The sequence below is a fragment of the Pteropus medius genome, unplaced genomic scaffold (assembly GCF_902729225.1).
Source record: "Pteropus medius unplaced genomic scaffold, Ma_sr-lr_union100, whole genome shotgun sequence".
NCBI lineage: Eukaryota > Metazoa > Chordata > Mammalia > Chiroptera > Pteropodidae > Pteropus > Pteropus medius.
In genome coordinates this window covers 3,348,037-3,370,083 of record NW_024354550.1, presented here as the reverse complement: position 1 = coordinate 3,370,083, position 22,047 = coordinate 3,348,037, and the positions used below count along the sequence as shown (strand labels likewise).

The 22,047-nt window shown below is 33.8% G+C and overlaps 1 protein-coding gene across 1 annotated transcript; it reads left to right on the top strand.

Moving 5' to 3' along the window:
• Nucleotides 1-4,376: 4,376 nt before the first annotated feature.
• On the top strand, nt 4,377-5,180 carry LOC120596623 (glyceraldehyde-3-phosphate dehydrogenase-like). The gene is given in 1 exon segment (XM_039855118.1): nt 4,377-5,180. A coding segment is annotated over 1 exon segment (804 nt).
• The last annotated feature ends 16,867 nt before the right edge of the window (nt 5,181-22,047 follow it).

The following is a 22,047-nucleotide window of genomic DNA, read 5'->3' as shown; positions in this document are numbered from 1 at the left end:
AAACAACAAAGAAATAAATCACAAACTTATTAGGCAGGATTTTAATACGTATTCTATTTTATTTTACTTTAATACGTCCTTCTATTTTATCTCACAGTCACATGTTGCTACACTTTGATTTGAAAGATGCTTCTAACACATGTAAATTTACTCCCATTGATGGATCAGTTGCTTAATCTCAAAATTGCATCTGAGTACTATCTTGTTCTAAGATCTATGGTGGCAATTTGTAACTTGATGAAAGAGAATATACAGTAGCATCTAGCAGATATTTGCCTCTGGCTTCTTGTGTGACAAGACTCTCTGTGACTTCTGGAATTGCTTCAAGCTTCTGAGCTCCCAAGAAGCATCCTTGACCAAAAACAACAACACACTTGCTGACTTAAGAGAGCATTCTTGAGGTTGTTATTCCAGAATCCAAGAATCATTAGGACCTAAGGTAAACCCAATGTTTTCCAACTGGCGATTTTTTTCATTTGCTTCTAATTCATTGTCATCGTTGTATAAGAATGACCTAACCTACACAGGATACAGACTTATTTGCTTATTCTGTCATGAACTGTCATGAACTATCCCAGGCAACTAGAGCCTCAGCCCATGGCTGGGCAAAGTATTAACTTTTGGCATTGTACCTAGTTCTATTCTTGCCACAAACTAATATTATAAACCATTTTCAGTTTTTAAAACTCAAAACAGAGATATAAAAACCTAAGTATTAAAATTGCATATAAACACTAGAAATTCCTTAACTATCTCAATGTACAAAACCTAATTGCCTTCTCCCATGGCCTTTGATGCTCTTTCCTCTTGAGAAGGCATGCTCAGGGGGAACTTATTTGAGAGTTAGATTTCCTAGACTTCAAAGGACTCCATGTAGAATATTAGAGGTGTCGAGAAATATATTTCCTTGCTTTTCCTAACTGGGTTCTAAGAAGCTAGCAGACTTACTGGAGCTATATTGAAAAAAAGAGGTCAAAAAAGAGCATTAGAAATTTACTGTAACGTCATTAGGAAAAGGGAAAGCAACCCTTTTCACTGACTTGATTATCTTCTTGCTGGGGTCTGCAAGCCGCAGTAAGTGATACACACATGAAAGCCCTCCTTTCAATGGCTTCCGACTCTAATTTGATTTAAATTTCTTTTGTTCATTTTCAGCTTGAAAATGAAGGGAGGGGCTATGTGTCAAAGAAACCTCAGTCCTACAACTGCAAGAAACTGTATTCAGAAAATCACCAGTGAGTTTGTAAGCAGATTCTTCCCTAGAGCCTCCAGGTAAGAGCCCAGGCTGGTTGACACCTTGATTTCAAGCTCTATAAGGTACCAAGCTGAAAGGACCTAGCTGAGCCATGCTGTGCCCAGATTCTGAATTCATGGCCTATGAGATAATGAATAGATATTGTTTTAAGCTGTTAAGTTTGTGGCGATTTGTTATGATAGCAACAGCAAATAAATATTGAATGTTAAAATGCTATTATAGTCAGCCCAAATTTGGCAATGAACTTACTGCTTTTGACAGCCAAAAACCAAGTGGCAATTTAATATTCAGAACATGAGGTCTTCACATAGTAAGCTTTTGTAAACAGAATATCTGGACTATTCTTTTGGCTTCCTAAAGGCAATCGCTCCTTCAGCACATTTGTCTTAAGGGCAATTACTTTCCTTGTAGGCTAGGCAGCAAGCAGTATCTAATATTCACCTATCAATCTCTGGTAACTAGAAAGCACTGCCGTCTCTTTTCTTTGTTCTCCTTCTAGAGAGAAATCTGTCTATGTATAAGAAACTTAGTTACAAGCCTCAGAAAAGAGCCATAGACACCCCATTGCCATATTCTGGCAGACTTTAATCTGTTACATATTGTCAAATCTCAACATTTAAATTAAAATAGACTTTTAAATGTGATTTCTGTTCAGCCATTTTTCACCTTGTGGACATTTAATTCCTTTACTTAAGGTAAGCATGGAGGAGGTTTCTCAAAAGTTTATGAACCCTACACATATAGTGGAGCCCCCAAGCCCTTGAAGTAAATGAGACCAGTGCATTATTAGTTTGCTAGGGCTGCTATAACTAAGTACCACAGACTGGGTGGCATAAACAACAGGAATTTATATCCGCATAGTTCTGGAGGCCTGAAATTTAAGATTACGGTTTTGGCAAGGCTGATATCTTCTGAAGGCCTCTCTTCTTGGCTTGCAGATGGCCATCTTCTTCCAGTGTTTTCACATGGTCCCCTCTATGTGTCTGTCCCAATCTCCTCTTCTTATAAGGATATCAGACCTATTGGAATAGGTTCCACCCCAATGACCTCATTTAACCTTCATTACCTTTTTAAAGACTCTGTCTTCAAATACAGTCACATTCTGAGGTACTGAGGATTAGAACTCGGTATATGAATTCTGAGGGGACATAATTTAGCCCATAACAGATGACATCCAGTTACTTCAGGAGTATAGCCTCATCTATTCATGGCCCTTCCAGTCAGGGCATTAGAAACTTTCTCACTGTGGCCATGGAGTTCCAGAAGAGGTTTATCTCTCATGTAGGAAAGAGAGTATAATAGATATATCCACAAAAATGATGTGATAGGAAGTGATAGAGCCATAATAAAGTAAGGTCTCCTGATATAAAGTCCAGTAGCCCTTCTATTGCATTGTACCATTATTACTAATTTATAGCAGAAAGCTTCTCAAGAAACCATATATATTCTGTTAGAGTGACTAGGATATTCCATTAAATTAGAAAACCATCAGCATTTCTCCGTTCAACTGTTTATCTCTCTTAGACTCTCTTCATGCTTCCTGAAGTATCCATACAATGGAGATGATATATTTTATTTAATTTCATGTATTTCTTTCACTGAACATAAAAGCTAATTAAAATAATCCTTGACATTTATTGAGTTGAGATGTAGCAAACGCTGTACAGAGTGGTTTACAAACATTACCTTATTGAACTCACAATACTCTATGAGCTAAATACTATGATTACTCCAATGTTACAGAAAGGGAACCGAGGTTTAGAGACTCTATATCTTACCAAAAGTCACACTACCACTAGATAACAAACAGCGCCAGATATATCAAGGTCTACGCAACTGCTTCTTTGCTGATGATTAGCTTCAGAATATAAAAGGCAAAACTCCTATCATAGAATCAAGAAAAGTGGCATCACTATTCATGAGTTATCATATACAATGCAAAAATATATTGACAAAAGATAACTCAGTAATTGTATTACTATACAACATAAACTTTGGCCATCAACCTGGCATTACAAAGCTTTTGTGCTTCTGTGTGTGAAACATGTCATGGGTCTTTAAACGTAGGAAATCCCTTTCTATTTTATACTAAATTATAATATTCTTTATAAATAAAGCATTACATTCACATATCAAACATGAAATTAATAATAGAATATAATCTTCAGACAAATGAGAAACTACCCTGGTACATAAGTCAAAATCATTAAGATAATGGCCATGATTACTTACATCTGAAACAATATTAAAAAGGAATAGGCATTTTCAAGAGGAAAAACGTGAACATCAATCAGTGCTTTAGAATAAACAGGCCTACATAGAAAGCGAATCTATTCCAATATTTTCCCAGGAATTAAAATTAAGCCAAAACTCACCTAGTTAACTTGCTAGAAAAAGAAAAATTCAATATTTAAATGACACTACAAATGCCAGTTGACCAATTTCAAGTAAATTACCACTTCTTAGTAATATTTTTATTTATCTAGTATTTTTCTGGCAGTCTGTGAAAAGCAACAGCTCTCTTTTCTTCTCAAGCCTTGAATTGAAACAAACTTCTCTGCAAATTTAGCACCACGACCAGGACTCCAGCTTTTTTGAAAGCCTGGTGGTCTGCTTAGAAGTGCTTCAACAGCTAACCTCACCTGGAACTGTGAAATGGCACAACGCCCTCTGCTGGTTAAAAGCCTAGGGCCACAGCATAAAAACCCTTCAAAAAGGTGAAATAAAGATTCTAGATAAACATGTACTAGATACATAGAAATAAAGATTCTAGATAAACATGTTTCTACCAGTAGATCTGCACTAAGAGAAATGTTAAAAGAAAATTTTGGAGCAAAGGAAATTATACTGGATGGAGACTTGAATCTATATAAAAGAATGAAGAACACCAAAATTGTAAATAAATGAGTAAACATAAAAGAAAATTGTCCTCATTTTTAAATTACTTAAAAAATAAGTGGCTTTCTTCTCTCTGTTTCACATATTGTTATACAGTGCCAGCCACATCCTTGTCAGAGTAAACAGATTTATTCATTTGGGGTGCCCAGATGCTAATGGTTGCTTTTAAATTCAACAAAGAGGAGACTATCACTACCAATGACTCCTTCATTGCATAAACTACATGGCCTACATGTTTCCAAATAATTTTACACATAGCAACTTCAGGAGTGTAGTCAAGGCTGAGAATAAGAAGCTTGTCAACAATAGGAAGGCCATCTCTATATTCCAGAAGCAAGATGCCCCCAACGTCAAATGGGATGATGCTAGTAATGAATATGTTGTGAAGTCCATTGAACCTGGGGCTCACTTGACACTAAAAGGGTCATCATCTCTGCCCTTTGTTGTAACATCTGAATATTTGTGGTGCTCCGCTCTCAGCACACTTTCCATCCCAGATTTCCTGAACTATGAGAAGTATAACAACTTCTTCAAGATTGTCAGCAATGCCTCCTGTACCACCAGCTGCTTTGCTTCCCTGATGAAAGTCATCCTAGATGATTTTGACATCATGGAGGAACCACAGTCTGTCTCATCACTGACACTCAGAAGACTGGATAGCCCATCTGGGAAACTGGTATGACAGTGTGAGCCTAATCAGAACATCATTCATGCATCTAATGAAGCTGCCAACAGTATGAGCGAAGTCATCCCTAAATTGAATGGGAAGTTCACTAGCATGGTTTTTTGTGTCCCCACCCCCAATATGTTGGATATGGATCTAACTTACCACCTGGAGAAAGTTACCAAGTATAATGACATCAAGAATGTGATAAAGCAGGTGTCAGAGGGCCTTCTCAAGGGCATCTTAGGCTACACTGAGAATCTTCATGTCTCCTGTGACTTTAACAATGACACCTACTCTTCTACATTCGATTCTGGGGCTGTCATTGTCCTTGGTGACCACTTTGTCAAATTAATGTCCTGATATAATGATGACTTTGATTACAAAACAGGATGGTGTATCTTATAGTCCAAATGGCCACCAAGAAATATAAGTTCCTTGGACGACCAATCCCAGTAATAGCTAGAGAGGAAGAGAGAGGTCTCCAGCTGCTGCGGAGTGTTTTCCTTAACTTAGTCTCCTAACACACTGAGGATTTTCCATTTTCAATCCAGTTTCCATCACATATTCTCTAAAGAAGGGAAATGGCTTAGAAAGCCTTACTTTGGCACATACCATTAATATAGTGTACTATACCCCACAGAAAATATAATTGACTGTTTAAAGCAAGAATAAAAAAAAACATGTTGTTATGGTAGGATTTGTATTGTATGACACAGAGAACAGAAAGGAGGAATAGCAGTATATTGTCATTGAGTAGAGAAGAGATATAATATTTTTGAAAGTCAATATGTATATACCCTAGACACAGGGCAATTCCTTAAAAAATAAAGTTGATCATAAGTTGAGTAGAGATAAAACAATATTCAAAAATATTCAACCAAAGAGATACAAGAAAGAATATGAAACAAAAAACAACAATGAAACCCTGAAATAAATAGAAAACACAGAGCAAGATCATAGATTTCACAAAATCACACTGACAGTTACAATAAAGTTAAGTGGGCAGGTTGAACTTAAAAAAAAAAAAAAGACTCAATAAGAATTACACTTTAAATGTAAAAGCACAGAAGGGTTCAAATAAATGGATGGGGGAAAAGATATATTATACAATCATTAAGTATAAGAGAGTTGGATTAGCTATATTATCAAAGTATATTTCAAAACAAGGAATATTATTACAGGAAATAAAAGAACTTATCATGATGATAAAGTAGTCAATCATGAACAAAGCATAACAACCCTAAATGGACATGTATCCAAGAACAAAGCTAAAAAACAAAACAAACAAACAAAAAAAACCACTAAGCAAAAATAGAATTGAAAGAAGCAGAAAACTCTGCAATTATAGTTGCAGTTTTCAAAGTTCCTCTCTCAGGAATTCATAGAAAAACTAGACAAAAGATCATTATAGATACAGGAGACTTGAATATCACCAATGAACTAATTGATAATTACCAAACACTCTAGCCAACAGAAGCAGAATATGCAATAGCACTGGAAAAGTTACCATAGACAAAGTGAACCTGAGACAAAGTAAATCTCAACGGTTTTAAGAGACAGTTTTAAACTTATTATACTCAGTAATAATAGCGAACATTTTTATTGTGATAAACATACATTATGTAAAACTTACCATTACAGTTTAGTAGTATTATATATATCCACACTGTCTAAAATTTAAAATATTAAAATAAATCAACATATGTTCTCTGACTACAACAGATTTAAATAAGACATCAATAACAAAAAGCTATCCAGAAAATCCCTCAATACGCAAAAATGAAAGAAAACACTTTTAAATATGCAAGAGGTTACAAGATAATTTAGAAAATATTTGAACTAAAAAAATGAAAGTATAACATATCAAAATGAAAGTATAACATATCAAAGTTGCAGCTAAAGAAGTGCTTAGGTGGGAATCTATAGCTTTAAATGCTTATATAAAAAAAGAAGATCTAATATTCATGATTAGAACTTCTCTCTTAAGAAGCTAGTAAAGAAGGGAAAATTAAACCCAAAGAGGTAGAAAGAGTGAAAATCAAAAACACAGCAAATAGACAAACAATAGAGAAAATCAGTGAAATCAAATGCCAGATCTTTGAAAAAATCGGTTAAATTGATCTAGCGAGGCCAGTAAAGAAAAATACAGAAAAGATATAAATTATCAATATTTTGTAAATCGAAGAAGGTATATCACTACAGAAGCTACTGATATTGAAAGAAATATCATAAGGGAGTATTATGAAAACCTTACCCCAATAAATTTGGCAACATAAATAAAATTATTTGAAAAATACAAATTACCAAAACTGACTCAAACAATAAAATTGAGTATGGTTATGTATACTCAATTTATAGAAATAGTCTGTAATTTAAAATCTTCCCACAAAGAGAATTCTAGTCCCAGAAAAACTCTAAAGAAAATATCAGCAAATCAAATCCAGCAATATTAAAATACACCATAACCAAGGATAATTCATCTAAGACCATAAGGTTGATTAAACATTCAAAGTTAAATATAATTTAATAAGAGAAAAAGTATATGATCATTTCAATAGATGCGGAAAAAGTATTAACAAAATCCAACACCCATATATGATTTAAAACAAACAAACAAACAAACAAAAAACCTCAGCAAACTAGAAAGAATATCAGGAATTTACTCAACCTGATAAAGGGACTCTGAAAAATCCAAAACAAACATACTTAATGGAAAAAACTAAATGTTTTCTCCATGAGACTAGTAAAAGTCAAAGACGTATCTTGCCTTTTCAATTTAATGTTGTACTGTTAAGTTCTAGTAAGGACAATAGCATAAGATATATAGCTGTCTATTTACACATGACATAATCATCTATGCAGAAATCACCAAAAAAGCTAATAAAATAATTTAACAAGAATTTAAGCTGCGAGGCCAATATATATAAATCAACTGCATTTCTGCATGCTAGCAATGAACAATCAGAAAATAAAATTTTTACTCCCGTATACGATCCAGAAATGTGAAATATTTAGGGAAAAATCTGTCAAAAGATATGTGAGATCTGTACACTAAAAACCATTAAAACATTGTTCAGAGAAATTAAAGAAGACTTAAAGGGAGATATAAGCTATGTTAATTGAATAGAAAATTTGAGATTGTTAAATTGTCATTTCTACCCAAACTGATCTATAGATGCAACAAATTCCAGTCAAAATCCCAGAAGACTAATATTTATAATTTTAAAAATTTTTATGGAAATGGAAAGAAATTAGAAGGGCTAAATGATTTTGGAAAACCAAAATGGAAGTTGGAAGACTAAATCTACAGTAATCAAAGTAAAGTAGCAACAAAGTAAAAAGAAATATATAGATCAAAAGAATAGAAAATAAAACTCAGATACAGATTCATACATGCATTGTCAGTTTAGTTTTAGTATAGATGACAAGGTAATTAAGTGGGGGTAAAGTCTTTCCAATAAATGGTGCTGGAACATTTAAATATTCATATAGAAACAACTGAAACTCAACCATTACCTGACACCATACATAAATAATAGTTCAAAACAGCTTATCAGTCTTTGAAATTTCTAGAAAGTAAAAAAACAGGCATAAATCTTTGCAAGCTTGGAGAAGGCAAAGATTTCTTTATAGGATACAAGCATAAATTACAACAAAATGTTGATATATGAGGATATAATGACTTCATAAAATATAAAAACTGCTTTTCAATAAAAGCTGTTAAGAACTGAAAGGACAAATTACAATTTGGTAATACATATATCTGACAAAGGAATTACAGGTTGAATATATAAAGAGCTCTAAACTTAAAAAAAAAAAAAAGGATATATACATACACACATCTACATACACACAATTTAAAATGCCCATAAAGTTCCAAACACTTAACAAAAGAAGATATCGAAATGGCCAATAAGCACATGAAAAGATGTTCAATATTAAGTCAAACTACAGACTAACGAGGATAACTAAATTAAAAAAGAAAATACCAAGTGATGAGGAGTGTAAAGCAACTGGAACTCTACACTGCTGGTAGGAAAATAAAAAGGCACAACTATTCTGGAAAATAGTTTGAGAGTTTCTTTAAAAATTAAAGATATACCAGAAATTCTATTCTTAGGTATTTATCTAAAAGAAATGAAAACATATATCCTCAAATACTTGTTTTTGAATGTTCATAAGCAGCTTTATTCTCAGTTTCCAAAATTTGGATTGTGGTATATCCATACAATGGAATATAAGTCTGCAGCAAAATAACAACAACAATAATAGTAATGATAATAATAATATGCTATGGATGCAGCAGCAACACAGATGAATCTCAAAAATGTTATGCAGAGCAAAAGATAAACACAAAAATTGCATACAGCATAATTCCATTTAGATGAAATTCTGGAAAAGGCAAAGCTATTTTACTGTGAGAAATAAGTCTTTGGTTACCTGGGCCAGGGGTAGGAGAAATTGACTGTAAGGAACACATGGGTATCTTTTTGGGGGGATGCTGGAAGTGTTCTCTGTCTTGATTTGGGTGGTATACATGAGTTTTAAATTTGTTAAAACTCATAGTGTACACTTAAAATTGGCATATTTTATATGTAAATTATACTTCAATAAAATGTGAAGGGAGAAAAAAAAACCTATAGAACTTTTTCCAATCTATATGATCATAATTCTCTCTTTTCAGTTCAATTTCCATAAAACTCCTACTCACTTCCTCCATGTCCCTGGTATTTACCTTTTGACCTTTTTCTCTTGAGAAGCTATTTCCTTTCTCTAATCTGGGATCTTCTTGTTACCACCACTAACCTGACCCCAGATCATTCTGGAAAGTAAGATACAGATTTCTCAACTTTGCCCTTACTACTTTCCCTCGTCATTTTTACTAGACTTATATATCTTTGTGAGGAATAATAGTCATGTAAACTTCTATTTGAAAATCTTTAGAAATCAAAGCCTGAACTCAGTGTCTGACATTTGTTTGTCATATTCTCATCTGAGCCTATTTTCCTCTATGTGCCTTATGTTGCATTAAAATTAAAATGCTCATTGTTTTTCATAAACAGCCCACGTTTTTCCATCTCTGACATTTTTTTCATGAGTATGATCTCCTGGAATGTCTTTCCTTCATAAAACCTCATAATGCAAATCCATCCTTCCTTCCTTCCTCCCAGGTCCAACTTAAAAGTCACTTCCAAATGATTCTCACTTCCCATAAACTCCTGAAACCAGAAATTTGTACTCTTTCCTCAGAATTTCCATAACCCTTTGTACATTTCCTCCCCTAAAATCTAAAAACCTGCCTCTTCCTTTTTTTCTTTCTCTTTGCCTCTTCCTTTTAATATCTTCCTAGGATAATAATCAATGATGTGTGAATGAATGAAGATCCTATGGTTCTAAACTGGCACTTCACTGAGAACTTTTTAATGTCAAACCCTACAATAGGTTGACATGTACCCCACTTTTCCTTTTGAACTTAAACTGCTCACCACTGTCTAACCTGTCAATCATCTTTGATATAGAGAGAGAAAATACATATAGTTACAGAAATTCTTCATAGTTGAAAGTGCTATTCTTTATTACTTTCCCATGTGTGAAATAATGGATGGTGCCAGCAAGTCCTTTCTTTCCAGGGAATGAAAGGGAATATGCTGTGCTGCGGTTGGCAGCCATGACAAGTGTCCACACGGTCCATCACAGTACATGATCATTTCACAATTTATACAGCATACTAATCATTTTTGGTTATGAAATAAAGAACTCTAAAATTTAAATGGTTTGCAAGAATAAACATGTATTTCTCATACACAGGCCTAAGAGTTGCTGCAACTCTGCTCAGCCTAGCACCATGAAACTTTTTATTCTGTGACCCAGGTTAATGGAGAGCATTTTTGCTATTATATATATAAAGTCACATTGCCAAAGCTTCACAATGACATGGGAAGTATATTCTGCGAGTATAAGACAATCACATGGCAAAAGATATGGATGTATACCTCTTGAGGCGGAAGCACACAGTTGGGAGCAGTGAGAAAATCTACCACCCACACTTACCTAAGCTGAAAGAGTAGCCTCATTCTTTAGAACTAGGCTATGCTCCCTCTTGATGCTCTTCTCAAGCTATCTACGGCTTAAGGCAATAGGAAAAGCAATCATCACTCTCGTGATATAGTTGTGTAGGACTTAAGTTCGACTCCAAAATGAAGCTAACTATGTATAGAAAGAGATAATAAGAAATTTTCTGCAAAAAGACCTTGGGGTTTTAGCTTGCCTGCCATTCATCAGATGCTCAGAATCAATTACACAGCACGCCCTGGAGCCTGGAAGAAAAAAAAAAATCTGATTGAATCAGGAGGAAGCCTAAATATTCTTTCATTCATCTGTTGTGAGTGAAAAATATACACTATTTAAAAGAAATAAAATTCCTCCACCCAGCAAGTGTGATAACTTGATGAACCACTGATTAATATGTTAGACTTATTATTTCACCAGATCTTCAAATCTTATTATACATGTCAACTGGTCACAGAGACAACCCAACTGTGACCTTCCTTAAACAATTAGAAATAATTCCAGTTTCAGCTGATTCCTCTTTTGTTCACAAAAGAGGACTAAAGAGTCCTAAATTGTGAAGAATTGTTTTAAAACTTAGCTTTGGATGCAGATGAATAGCTTTGTAAAAATGGACTCTAGAAGTAAATGGCATAAAAGATATTCTAGTACCTTATGTGAATATCGTCAATAAGGCCTCTTTTCAATCCGCTTTATAGAGAAATTCAGAATCTCGAAGTGCTGGCCAGACTGGCCAAATGCTCTATGGAGAAAGCCATGGAAAAAAAAATAAGCAAATGTCTGGTTAGGCTAAGGCCTTCTGCCTTTTATATTAGGTAATCAGCAAGATAAGAACTTTATTGCATTTATAGGCTATTGTTACAGAAATCACCATCGAAGGCAGGGGATATAGACTCAGAAGCTTTAGAAACAGGTAGGGTAGCAACTCTCTCTTTGTCAGAAAGTAAAGAGAACCACTCTTCCTCCATGGTAGCCAGTCTCCAAACTGGCTCCCAATAATTTCTGCCTCCTGCTATTCACATCCCGGTGGAGTTACCTCTCACTTCGTGACCAGAGTTGATATTGTGTGACTAATAGGATACAGTAGAAGTAACAGTATGTCATTTCCAAGATTAGGTTATACAACACTGTGGCTTCTGCCATGGACTCCCTCTCTTGGGTCAGTCACTCTGAAAGCCAGCTTCTATGTAGCAACTACACCACAGATATGCCAAAATGAAAGGGAACTAAGAGGCCTCTGGCCAACAGCCAGGAAGAAAATGAGGCCTTCAATGCAACACGAGGCCTACCAACAATCATATGAATGAGATCAGTAGCAGACTCTACCCTCAGCTGAGCCTTCACCTGAGATTGCAGCGGGGACTAACAATTTGACTGCAACTACATGAGATACCTTAAGCCAAAACCACCCATCTAAGCCTTTCCCATATTCTGATTAACAAAATCTGTGAATTGTTTGTTATTTTAACCTGCTGTTTTAGAGTAATTTGTTATGTGGCAATAGATATTTAATATACCTGACTGTTAAGCTTGTGTGTGTTGGATCTTATTCTTCACAGGACAAAGAAAAAATTAATCTTTTTACTTTGTTCCTTACTCTTTTCTAATTTTTCCTTAGCGATAAATTGATACCAATATTTTATAATATTTACATTCTAATTTCAAAAAGCATTTGCAATCTTAAATTAGATGCATATACATTAAAATATAAGATCAATATTTATCAATATAAAATTTCCTTTTGTACAGTGGGAAGTTAAAATTCTACTTCTAGTGATATATAATTCACTTTGCTGACATGAGTAGTATGATCTGAAATGCTAAGATTTTGTTCCTGTTGTTTCTGTTAGACTAACACAACAGGTACCAAACTTTTCCAATCTTTTAATAATTGTAATAAAGAAAACTCTAGTGTAATATTTATATCATCACCATATATAAATACTTATCAGCATTATTTTAATACTAATCACATTTATACCTTTTAAAGCAAAAAGTTCTTACTAAATACATTCTGTCAATAGATCTTTATATTAAAGACAGAAATAGTTTGAAAGTAAAGTGGGAAAGAAATGGCAAAATAAATATTTTTAGTTGTTATTAAGACATCCTAAAATTCCAGTTATAGCCTAGGCAATATTACCAAAATTTGAGAATTAAGCTTTATATATACACTAAAAGCTAGTTTGAATATATTTTTTCTTCCGCTATATTGACTTGATTAGCTAAATGACAAATTTTATCAAATTGTTTGGTTACTAGTAAAATAAAAGCTAACATATACTGAATATTTGTAATACATCAAGTTTGTACACTTGACACACTTGAGCATAGGTTTTATTATTATAAACTGGGAGAAGCTAAAGCTTTTAAAATCATAACTAAACTGTCCATGGTTCTCCTTTTAGTAAGTGGTAGAGGATTTACACCCAAATAGCTCTAGAATTCTTAGTTTTACAATTGCACCGTACTGTGGTCTTTAACCATGTGGCTAAAAATTTGCTTCTCCAGCCTTCATTAATTGTTCTTCCATCTAAACTCCTATGGCACTAAATATAGACTTTTCCAGATAACATAAGAACTAAAATGATGCTGCTGCTGATGATGATAATGATAGCTTCACATACTAAATCTTTAATATATTAACATATAATATTTGTTTTACAAGTATTTATTCAATTAATCCTCACAACTATTATGATAAAGTGTATAAAACAAGACAATAATACCCATTTTACAGAAGAGCATAATGAAGAACAGCCATGATTCAGTGTAAAAAGAAAGGAAATAGTTTTAAGTCTGTAATTGAGCCCCTCGATTCTGCCATAAAATCTTGTCATATTTATGAATCACTAAAATAACAGACAATTTCTTTATAAAATAAGGTAGTTGAACAAGATATTTTAAAATTTTTATTAGCCCATACAAATATGTCTTATCTAATTGTAAGCATTTTGAAATCTAGTGCTATATCTATTTTCTCACTACCTGAAAAAGTAGAAGCAATTCAACAAATACTACAGAATGTCTATGAACCCTAACTTAAAAGGTAACAAAAATACTAGTCACCATATTAGAAGCCTGTATCGATAACATCATAAGTCCTCTTTTCTGATCTTCTTGAACACACAGATGTCTCCTATGGTATCTCAACTCCTATGAACAATATTTCTTTCACTATAGTAATGTATCTTCTTCACTGATTTATTGCTATATATAATACTGAGGTCCAACAAACAGGTGTAATTTTTCATTAAAAGTCTGTATGCTACTTAAATGGAATTTTTGTTCTTAAATACATAATAATTTTCATGATTATTTCTGTAATTTTGTGTTAACATCTTTTTCTTTAAACTGCCAAAGCCAAATTCTGGCTTCTCAAAAACGTATTTGATTAAGTGCTTTCCTAAACGCCAAATAAACAATGTTATAAAATAAACTGTCAGTGTCAAACTGCAATATAATCTTACAATAACAGTTAAGGTTAATTAGGAAGAAGCCCATCCTTCTACACCCAAATAGTTCTAACATAATAAAAACTAGATCAATTACTAGATATATGTTAAGAACATAACCTATACAATGGTGATTGAATATTTGGCAATGATGTCAAAAAGTCAAGGTCCCCAAACATGACTAAGACCACTTACAAGATTCAAAGGTAAATTACATATAACTAAAGACATGAAAAATTATTTCTGTGTAATTTCTCAGATGTTTATTGATCTAAGCCTTTCAAACCCAAGTTCAAAGCATATTTCTCTGTCTACTGTTATGACATGTATTCCTGAGTAGTATACGAGATTAAAGAAGAAAAATAAAAATGTCTATCTGCATAGAAAGTCCTCAATAAATAATGACTACTCTTGAAAATGTGATGAAAAATATTCAATTAATAATTTTAGTAACAAAAACTAATAGTTTTAAATATCTGTTAGATATTAATGAGTTGTTCATATTTAACATTTTTAGTGAATATATAAGCCTATCATATCCAAAATATCTGCAAAATAAATATTTTAGTGTATGCTGCATGTCAAATATTTTGCTAAGAATTTTATATAAATTATTTCATTTTACATGTAACCACATTAAGTACTATTATAATTATCTCTACCTAATACATGATGAAAATAAGGCTAAGAGATTACAAAATTTGCTATACATTTAGTAAGTAGCAGAGTTGAAATCCGCTACTAGAATCTGAGTCCTAAATCACTTGACAAGACTCTTGAGAAGAGAACAAGACAAGAAAAGCAGACTCATGAATATGGACAACAGTTTAGTGGTTACCAGAGGGAAAGGTGGAGGGAGGTAGGTAAGGGTAAAGGAGGTCAAATATATGGTGACAGAAGGAAATTTAACTTTGGGTGATGAACACACAATGCAATATACATATGATATATTATTGAATTATACACTTGAAACCTATATAATTTTATTAACCAACATCACCCCAATAAATTTAATGAAAAAAAAGAAGTAAACAACTTGAGCTGATTTTTATCAGTTCTACAAAATTGTTTATACGCTTTAGCTATGCTTGGAATGTCTTTTCTTCTATCAAAAATAGTATAAAACCTTCCTTCCTTAAATGTCTAATTCAAATGTCACTTTCTCCATGGCTCTGACTTCCCACCACCACCTACTGAAAACAGAAGTCTTTATACTTTGCTCAGAATTTCCACAGCTCTTTGTACATTTCCTGCTCTAAAATCTAAAAATCTTCTTTCTGTTAATATCTTCCTAACTCTCATGGGTTTAATAATAGATGGATGAATAATAATAGGTAGATCAATGAATTAATGATGGTTCTTCTAAATAGGCACTTTACTAAGAACTTTCTACGGTCAAACCTTTATAATAGATTAACATGTACAACCGTCCCCCTTTATCCTGGTTTTGCTTTTTTTAAATTTTGGTTACCCATGGTTGACTGAAGTCTGAAAAAAATATTAAACGAAAATTTCTGGAAATAAACAATTCATAGGTTTTAGATTGTGCACCATTCTGAGTACCATGAAAATATCTCATATTAGCCTACTCTGTCTCACCCAGAAGATAAATTATTTCTTTGTCCAACTTATCCACTCTATATAGGCTAACTGCCTATTAGTCACTTAGTAGCCATCTTGGTTATCAGGTTGCCTATCACAGTATTGCAGTGCTTGTGTTCAAGTAAACTTTATTTTACTTAATAATATTTCCAAAGCACAAGAGTGGTGATTCTGATAATTTGGATATGCCAAAAAGAAGCCATGAAGTGCATCCTGTAAATTAAGAGATGAATGTTCTTGACTTAATAAGGCATTTTATTATCTCATATCATCACAAGAATAAGAGTGAGCATAGTACAATAAAATATCTTGACAGAGAGACCATATTCACATAACTTTTATTATCTTGACAGAGAGACCATATTCATTATTACATTATACTGTTATAATTCTTCTATATTATCAGTAGATAACTATTGATAATCTCTTACTGTGCCTAATTTGTAAATTAAACTTCATCATAAGTATGTAAGTATAGAAAAAACATAGTCTATAGATAGGGTTTGGTACTATCTGGGATTTCAGGCTTCAGCTGGGAGTCCTGAAACATATTCCTCATGGACAAGAGAGATTACTGTACCAAAATTCTCTTTTTGAACTTAAACTAGCTAGTCATTAGAATAAAAACAAACACATAGAAACTATACATGAGGAATAGCTAAAATAGGCATACAAAAAATTTTCACTGTAGACTTTTCCTAATAAAACTTAAAAGCAACCCTCAAAATAATCAACCATATACTTTAGAAAAATAACTTTCTGCTTGAACAAGATTCAACATTCTATTAAGAAAGACTATAAAATTCAGACACTCAACAATGTAAGCTCAATAATGTCCATCACCCAATAAAAAATTACCAGATGTATGAAGAAGAAAAGAAAAGAAAAATCAGTAAATAGACACAGATCCCAAAAAGAAAAAAAACAACAAAAAAAGAATTACTAAAGATTGTATAACAGTTATTTGAAATATATTAAATAATTTAAAGTAAAGCATACATAATAATGAAACGAATAGGAGATCTCAATAGAGAAGTAGAATCTATAAGATAGGCATAGCAGATTAGACAATGATAGAGAAAAATCAGTAACCTTAAATTAAGAGCACTAGAAACTAATCAGAAGCACTGGAAATATTAGAACTATCAGACCAGAAAATTTTTTTTAAAACTATAATTAATATGTTAGAGGATCTAGTCAAAAAGGTAGAAAACATAAACAAACATATGGGGAATTTCAGCAAAAAAAATAGTATTTATAGGAAAAAGTTAAAATAAAATGCTAGAAATTAAAATTAATGATAATAGTCATAAAGAATGACTTCGAAAGACTCATTAGTGGTTTTGACATAGTCAAGAAAATAATCAATAAATATGAAGATAAGTAAGTAGAAATTATTTAAGCTAAAATACATTTTTAAAAAAGCATGAAAATGCAAAATAAACAGAATAGAACATCAAAAATCAGTGAAAAATATCAAATAATCTAACATAAATGGAACTGAAGCCCAGAAGAAGAACATAAAAAGTAACGGAGAAAAAAACAAAAAACACTTAAGCACATCAAACTCAAATGGCTGAACATTAAAGACAAAACACTGAAAATAAGCAGAGGAAAAATGATGAATTATATACAAAGAAACAAAAGTAAGAATTAGACTAAAATTTTTGATAGAAACTATGGAAATAAGACTACAGAATGACAAAGAAAATACCTGTGAAGCCAGAAAGATATATTCAGCAAAAGTAACTTTAGGTTTACACAAAACTTAGAGAATATATTAGCAAAAGACTTGAACTACAAGAAATTTTAAAGGAAGTTCTTCGGCAAGAAGAAATACTACACAAGAAAAGAAACCTGTATCTACAGAAAAAATAAAGTTTGCTAGATATGGTTAATAAAAGCAAGTATAAAAGATATTCTTTTCTTAATCACACTAAAAAAAATAACTAATAGTCTAAAGTGGGACCTGTCAAATTTTTTCTTTAAAGAATCAGGTACTAAATATTTTTGTTTCATGGGCCATAAGATCTCTGTTGAAATTATTTAACTATGCCTTTGTAGCACGAAACAGCCATAAACTATACATAAATGAAAGAGCATAACTGGTTTGGGTTTAAGGGCTGTATTTTTCTAAGGTCTGAAAAAGGTATGAAAACAACAGGAAAAAAAATTTTAAAAGAATGAATTGAAAGTCTATTATTGTGGAGTTCCAGTCAACATGGCAGAGGAGGTAAATGCTGTGCTCACATCCTCTCATAAACACATCAAAATTAGCACTAAACTACAGAACGACCATCATTGGGACTTGCCTGAAGTCTTGCTAAAAAGAAGTTCTACAGTTGGGGACACACAGAATAGGCTACCTCGAGACTGGTAGCAGGGGCAGATACATAAAACTGAACGGTCCAACACCTGTGTGTGGCAGTTGAGAATCAGGAGAAATATCTTGGGTGCGGAGGTCCTCCTAGAAGAGTGAGAGGTCCTGGCGCCACACCAGGTTCCCCAATCAGGTTTCCAGTTCTGAGAAGAGAAGTCCCCATAACTTTTGGCTGTGAAAACCAACAGAGATTGTGATTGAGTGAGACAAAGGGCTATGGGGGTAGCAGACATCCCTCTTAAAGGGCCGGCACATAGGCTAACTTGCTGACTGACTCACTTGCTCTGAGCTCCAGTGCTGGAGCAGCAACTCAAAGGGCGCTAGAAACATATGGGGAGGAAATGAGTTGTCTGGCTTCAGTGTGAGGGCTGGAGTGGCAGCTTTCTCTGAGACAGAAATGCTGGCGGAAGATATTATTCCTTTGTTGAACTCATCCAGCTTGCAGACTCAGAAGGCAGCCATATCTGAGTCTCTGACAACGTAGCTAACACAGGTCACCCAACCCCAGTGTATCCCTGAGACCCTACCCCTCCCAACTGGTGGGCCCATCCAAGCCATTTCCAGTGGATTTTCCATACAAACTTCTGTCTTGGCTCATGCTGCAGACTTTCCTAAAATCCCTCAAAGGTTCACAAAACCTGAACAAGTAATATCTGGCCTTGGCATACCATGTACCTCCTGCTGAGCAGCCCAAAGCCCAGCACTAGTGGCAGGCAGCCTTGGTTTGTGGTTCGGCCTCTTGAGGCACTTCCAAACTCAGCATGGGTGGCAGCCATCTGTAGATTTTTTCATGACTCATGACAGGTGGCCTTGGGCAGGGATAGGCTGCAGGTGAACTTGGCCTGTGGTAGGGACCTTTTCAGGAGCCCCAGCCTGCATGCCTGATGGCCAGTTTTGGTTTGAGCCAGAGAACCATCTGGGGTCACATCTGAGGACAACACACCCAAAGGGCAGTAAGGGCAGACACTAGAGTCCTGATAAAGTGAATCCTGCTCTGTAAGGTCAGCCTCTGCACAACGGCTCTTCCACTGGTCATGGCCAGGCATTACAACCAATCAGCTTCAGGGTCAGTCCCTCCCACTGATGAGTAAACAGCAACCAAGGCTCAACTAGGAGGGCACACACCACCCATACAAGAGACATATCTAGAGCACTTCGCTCAGGTAACCAAGGAAGACTGTGCCACTGGGACCCACAGCACACCTACTACATAAGACCGCTCTACTAAAACTGGGAGACATAGCAGCCCTACCTAATACATAGAAACAAACACAAGTAGACAGTCAAAATGAGAAGACAAAGAAATATGTCCCAAATGAAAGAATAGAACAAAGTTCCAGAAAATGATCTAAATAAAATGGAGACAGGCAATCTATCAGAAGCAGAGTTCAAAACACTTGTTATAAGAATGCTCAATGAACTTAGGGGAAGAGTAGAGGAACTCAGTGAGAACTATAATAAAGAAATAGAAAACATAAAAGTGAAGATAGAAAACGTAAAAAAGAACCAGTCAGAAACGAAAAATATAATAACTGAAATGAAGAATACGTTAGGAGGAATTAATAATAGATTAGATGAAGCAGAGGATCAAATCAGTGATTTAGAAGATAAGGTAACAGAAAACACCCAATCAGAACAGCAACAAGAAAAAAGAATCCAAAAAAAAATGAGTATAGTTTAAGGAGCCTCTAGGACAACATCAAGCATACCAACATAGGGATACCAGAAGGAGGAGAGAGAGAGAAAGGAATTGAAAACCGATTTCAAGAAATAATGACTGAAAACTTTCATAACCTAGTGAAGAAAACAGACATATAAGCCCAGGAAGTGTGGAGAGTCCCAAACAAGATGAACCCAAAGAGGCCCATAACAACATACATAATTAAAATGCCAGAGGTTAAAGACAAATGGAGATTCTTAAAAGCAGCAAGAAAAAAGCAGTCAGTTACCTACAAGGGAACCCCCATAAGACTATCATCTGATTTCTCAATAGAAACTTTGCAAGCCAAAAGGGATTAGCAGGAAATATTCAAAGTGATGAAAAGCATGGATCTACAACCAAGATTATTCTACCAACAAAGCTATCATTTAGAATTGAAGGACAGATAAAGATCTTCCTAGGCAAGAAAAAGTTAAAGGAGTTCATTATCACCAAGCCAGCATTACAGGAAATCTTAGAGGGACTTCTTTAAGATGAAGAAGTAGGGGGCGGGGGGAAGATCAAAAATATGAGTAATAAAATAGCAATAACTAAATATCTACCAACAATTACTTTAAATGTAAATGAATTAAATGCTTCATTCAAAAGATAGGCTGCATGAATAAGAAAACAAGACCCTTACATATGCTGCCTACAAGAGACTCACTTCACATGGCAAGACATACACAGACTGAAAATAAAGAGATGAAAAAAGATGGTTCATGAAAATGGAAACAAATAAAGCTGGGGTAGCAATACTTCTACAAGATAAAATAGACTTTAAAACAAAATCTATAACAAGAGACAAAGAAGGAGCCAGATAGTCCACTTCCAGATATTTATTTGAAGAAACCCAAAACCCTGCTTTGAAGGAACATGTGACTCCATATGTTCATCGTAGCATGTTTTACAATAGTCAAGATATGGAAGCCATCTGCGTGTTCATCAATAGATGAATAGATAAAAAAGAGGTGGTACATATAAACAATGGAATATTACTCAGCCATAAAAAATGAAATCTTGCCATCTGTAATAACATGAATGGACCTAGTGGGAATGGTGCTAAGTGGAGTAAGTCAGACAGACAACAACAAATGTCATATGTGGAATCTAGAGAACAAGATAACAAACAACAGAAAGAAACTCATATTTACAGAATATTTTGATAGTCATCAGATTGGGGAGTGGGGGGGGAATGGATGAAAGGAGGGATTAAGAAGTACAAATGGTAGTTACAAAATAGTCATAGGGACATAGAGTACAGCATGGGGAATATAGTCAGTAGTATTGTAATAACTATGTATGGTATCAGATGGGTACTGGATTTATCTGAGTGGTCACTGCATATGTTATATAAATATCTAATCAGTGTGTTGTACACCTGAATTAATATAATATTGTATGTTAACTACAATTAAAAAAATAAATATATAAAAAAATTTTAAAACGTATACCGTTGTAAGTTTACCTGAAATGGTGTGATATTACTTAAAAGTAGACTGTGATTAATTGAAGACGTATTTTGTAAGCCATAGAAAAACACTAAAAATAATTTAATAAGTGCTATCAATAATAACCCAATAGTGAAATTAAAATGAAATCATAATAAATAATTCAAAAGCATGTAAAAAAAAGAAAAATGGAAGAGAAAAACAGATGAAATAAATAGAAAACTAGAAAGTCGGGCAGATTTTAACTGAACCAGATAGTTACATTAAGGGCAAATGAATAAACGTACTAATTAAAACACAGAGATGGTCAAATTGAATAATAAATGCTGTCTATAAGAAATTCACTTTACATATGAACATATAAATATGAAAAAAGGAAGGGAAAAAAATACCATGGAAACACAAATCAAAAAAAGCTAGAGTGGCTTCACTAATAACAAGATAGACTTCAGAACAAAGAATATTACCTGAGATTAGCAGAAAATTAAATAATGATAAAGGTTAGATTCATCAAAAAGACATAAAAAAACCTAAGTGTATGTATGCACTTATCGACAGAGCTTCAAAATAC